Source organism: Limulus polyphemus, unplaced genomic scaffold (assembly GCF_000517525.1).
Source record: "Limulus polyphemus unplaced genomic scaffold, Limulus_polyphemus-2.1.2 Scaffold7638, whole genome shotgun sequence".
Classification (NCBI taxonomy): Eukaryota; Metazoa; Arthropoda; class Merostomata; order Xiphosura; family Limulidae; genus Limulus; species Limulus polyphemus.
In genome coordinates, this window is record NW_013673248.1 from 34,706 (window position 1) to 39,173 (window position 4,468).

The following is a 4,468-nucleotide window of genomic DNA, read 5'->3' on the forward strand; positions in this document are numbered from 1 at the left end:
GCGGATTGCTACAAGTTCTTCAAATACCTATAGAATGATAGGTTTCTTTTTAGTGAGTGTAAGACACGTAAATACACCAGTTTGATTTACGAGATGGTTGTTGTAAGTTACTTATATTAATCTTTTTAATCAAAACATGTACTAACTTTTGCTTTATCTGAGTCTTCAAAATCTTTGGAAGACCTCTCCTCATAGCGGCAACGGTTGTCTTGGGAAAAAACTGCTTTTTAGCAATGTATAAGGAACATGATCCTTTATCGTTAAAACGGGTGTTTATTCTCGACCTCAGGGTTATGGACTGTAGCGAAATAGCATGTGTTCTGGCTTCTATTTTATCTATCATCTCATCTGTTAACATCTCTCTCATTGGCTTTCGATTCTCTGGATACTTGGACAAAACATCCCAAAATCGTTTGTATATTCCACTCTCTTTATTCTACATATACATAGATAAATACATATATATGGTATATTTCTCTCTTGAAGGTGAAAAAAATTAGTATGTTTACTACAACAGTACTTCTTTAAATACAGGGTTTCTAAAATAATACAAAAGAATTATAATCTCAGACACCGAAATCTACAAGTCCACTTATCTTAGGCCTAACAACATTAGTTGAGCCTTTATTAAATACTGCCTATATTCGATAAAGAGATAATATAGCACTATACTTTGTGTACGTTATTTGTTTTGGTTTAACTAGGGATAAACATTACCGTACTTAATATTACACAGTCCTGCCAATTTAAACTTCATAAAATTTGTTTGGGTTTTAATAACGGATTTTCCATAATTCAGCTATGCAGATTTCGAAAATAATATACACTTTTTTTCTATCACGTAAGGATTTTTTACAAAACGGAAAGAAAAAATTCTTACTTACATCAAAATATTATTTCGTTTACCACAGTGAACAATTTTTTGTTATTATGTTTGTTAACAAAAATATAACGAAACTGAAGAAAATGGAAGAACATTGATGTCAAACGAATATACATCCTCATTCATCCTAGTTTTTGTGTGTGAAATCAACGTCTTTTAGTTTCAAAACTACGTGTTGTGGTCTTTCTTTTATGTATTGCGTTATAACGTTTTGTGATCTGTACGTGATGGAGAAAAATGGGCATCATTCCAACATTTCAAAACAATAAAACCATCGCAGTCCTGTGTTGTCAATAAATAAACTTAAAATGTTATTCTACGTCCTAACGTTAGACCTTTTAAAAACTTTGATAAACTTTCAATATGTTGTAGTACAAAATGTCTACTAAAGTTTTGTTGGCATCCGTGGAAATGAAGTGTGCGCGCATGCTCATTTATATGCGCGCGCATTCTTAAGACAGACAAAACTGAATATTATTATAATAGACGTATATATATATATATATATATATACATGATTACACTGTAGAGTCCATTGAAGTTTATCAAACTACAGTTATTGCAAATTCATTGAATCAAGAACACAGAAGAAATCTACTCATTAAGGCAACTAGAGTGGAACATGTGTTTTATTTATAGTGAATCGAATTCAGACTAAGTGGTGTAGCCAAGGCCGTTCTGGCCGGGCACGTGCCCGGCCACTGCCTGAGCGAGCAATCATAAATTATCGACCTGTAAAGGATTGAAACGCGAAACAATCTAGTTCGCTGCAATAAGTGTTGCACGGGCTGAAGGACTCACTCGTTAGTACGTAATTAATGGTGTCATGTTGTTTGTAAGATTAAATGTTCCCCGAGCACAGAGCGGGCAACATGACGAATTGCTTATAAAATACTGTTGTTTTGGTGTAGTTACATACAATGCCAAAACGGTATACATTTCTTAATTTCACTGGACCACAGATTCGGATAGGTGTAAGACGGCCAGACTACAGTGGTCCTCAATGTGAGCATGACCTTGGTGGCTCCGGGCAACAATTACGTCTTTTCTATGTCATGTTTGGAATACACTTGTTCCAGTGTCATTGATGTCTGAAAACGAGATATCTTAGCACGAATTCAGTAAAATTCAAATGGAAATATGAGGCTTAGAGGACTAGAATAGTTATATATAAATCATGAACTAATTTCAAGATACAATCAAAATATGCCACCCAGTGGCACAGCGGCGTGTCTGCGGACTTACAACGCTGGAAACCGGGTTTCCATACCCGAAGTGGACAGAGCCCAGAAAGCCCCTTTGTATAGCTTTGTGCTTAAATGCGAACAAACAAAATATTCATAATACCGTGATATTGAACAACAAGGCAAATAAGTAGATACCAAATATAGCACAAACTAGAAATAAAATACTAATATATATGTTAGTTTCTCTGCTAATCGTCTCCACACAAGGGACGTTTTAAAACAACTCGGTATAAAACTACAAGTAAAAACTTTGCGTATAACGTAACACGATATTATAATGGTTAACTCAGATTATACTAACTAGAAATGTTGTAAACCAAAAAAGTAAAAAAAAATTAGAAAATTCGTTAGTAATTCAAGCTTGGTTATTCAGTTTTTAGCCCTGACATATTTCTACTCAAAATACCTAATGCTTAGCGTGTTCAAACTGTGAATAAAAGGATTCACGGTTCGCCACTCGTTGCCGCAAACACGTGCACCGCACTTTGGAACAATAGGTGCTGTGGGCACTCTATACGAGTGACTGTCAGTTCCTACAGTTCGGCCAGGCAACAGTAGCTCAAGCGTTGACAGGGGGTGCTGTTGACTAATCTTAAACATAAACAGCATATTTTTTTGTTTTTGTATTGTTATGCTCTTCTAAACTGATTTCATTCATGAGAGATAAGAAGAAAAATCACCTTTATAACCGACTCGAAGAAACCTCCTCTTTCAATGACGGGAGTTACATGTGGTCGATCCAGAAGATCCTCCAAACTATCAATCCTGTCTGTGGCTTTTCTCAACGTTAGTTTTGAAATTAACTGTCCACTGAATGCTGTCATGGTTACAAAACAACCAATTAACCAAACCGCGATCAGAAGCCGTTGTGAGGAACGGGAAGGTACGTTTTCAAAACCTGTTGGTATGTAAAGAAATGCAAGTTACTGACACTGTAGAAATGTGAGTTACTGACACTGTAGAAATATAAGTTACTGACACTGTAGAATGTAAGTTACTGACACTGTAGAAATGTGAGTTACTGACACTGTAGAAATGTAAGTTACTGACACTATAGAAATGTAAGTTACTGATACTGTAAAAATGTAGGTTACTGACACTGTAGAAATGTGAGTTACTGACACTGTAGAATGTAAGTTACTGACACTGTAGAAATGTGAGTTACTGACACTGTAAAAATGTGAGTTACTGACACTGTAGAAATGTAAGTTACTGACACTGTAGAAATGTAAGTTACTGACACTGTAGAATGTAAGTTACTGACACTGTAGAAATGTGAGTTACTGACACTGTAGAAATGTAAGTTACTGACACTGAAAAATGTAAGTTACTGACACTGTAGAAATGTAAGTTACGACACTGTAAAGATGTAAGTTACTGACACTGTAGAAATGTTTCAAGCGTAGGACAGTGTGGTATTATAAACCTCTGGAGAAAAATATTAACAAGCACTAAGCTATGTTTGCATATCAGTTACGTCCCCCAGTGGTACAGTAGTAAGTCTACATATTTCTAATGCTAAAATCAGAGAAACGCGGTTTCGATACCCGTGGTGGGCAGAGCACAGATAGCCCATTATGTAGCTTTGTGCTTAACAGCATCAACACACAAAAATTACCGGAGGGCCACCTACTCATAGTCGTCCCTTATTTCTAACTTTCTCACAAACGTTAGTGTTTAACAGCGCCCACCACCAACCCTTGGGCTACTCTAATTGAATATTGTGGTTTGTGTGGCACAAAATACAGAGCACGATTTTTTTTTCGGCAATAAAACGAAAATGATAAACCCTCAGACCCCTCTGTGATGCACAACAACCACTGGGCTACCAACCCGGTCCAATGAGCATTTAGATCAGTTTAAACATGTGCAACTCAACTTCTATTAAAAATACAAATTCTTATTACTTCGTTGTAAATATTTCTGTCCTAAAATAAGAAATGATACAAGGCCAACAACTATTTCACAAGAAAGATTACAAAAGGCGGTAAAAATCATCTGAGCTTCTGATTAGAGTTGTACAAAACTCGATTACACTCTACTAGAAACTGTAATCAATTCTGCCTACAGATGTAAAACGTGTAAAAAGGTGTACCGTCTTAGTAACGCTACTGATGCTGGAGATCAGTGTATTACTTCTAATGTAGTTTACGAACTAAAATGTTGAGTTTGTTAAACTCGTGTTGCTATACGTTATAAACAGATGGACTGTCTTAGTAACGCTACTGATGCTGGAGATTAGTGTATTACTTCTAATGTAGTTTACAAACTGAAATGTTGAGTTTATTAAACTCGTGTTGCTATACGTTATAAACAGATGTACTGTCTCAGTAACGCT

General features: G+C 35.8%; 1 protein-coding gene across 1 annotated transcript in view; it reads right to left on the reverse strand.

Annotated features, from left to right (window-relative positions):
- LOC111089854 (probable glutamate receptor) overlaps positions 1-3,017 on the reverse strand; it is a 35,902-nt gene extending 32,885 nt beyond the window's left edge. Inside the window, exons 1-2 of the mRNA XM_022403051.1 lie at positions 2,811-3,017; positions 147-436 (exon numbers count right to left, since the gene is read on the reverse strand). Of these exons, the coding sequence (XP_022258759.1) occupies positions 147-436; positions 2,811-2,954 (434 nt within the window). The 5' untranslated portion in view covers positions 2,955-3,017. The remainder of the gene's footprint in view (positions 1-146; positions 437-2,810) is intronic.
- Between the last annotated feature and the right edge of the window lie 1,451 nt (positions 3,018-4,468).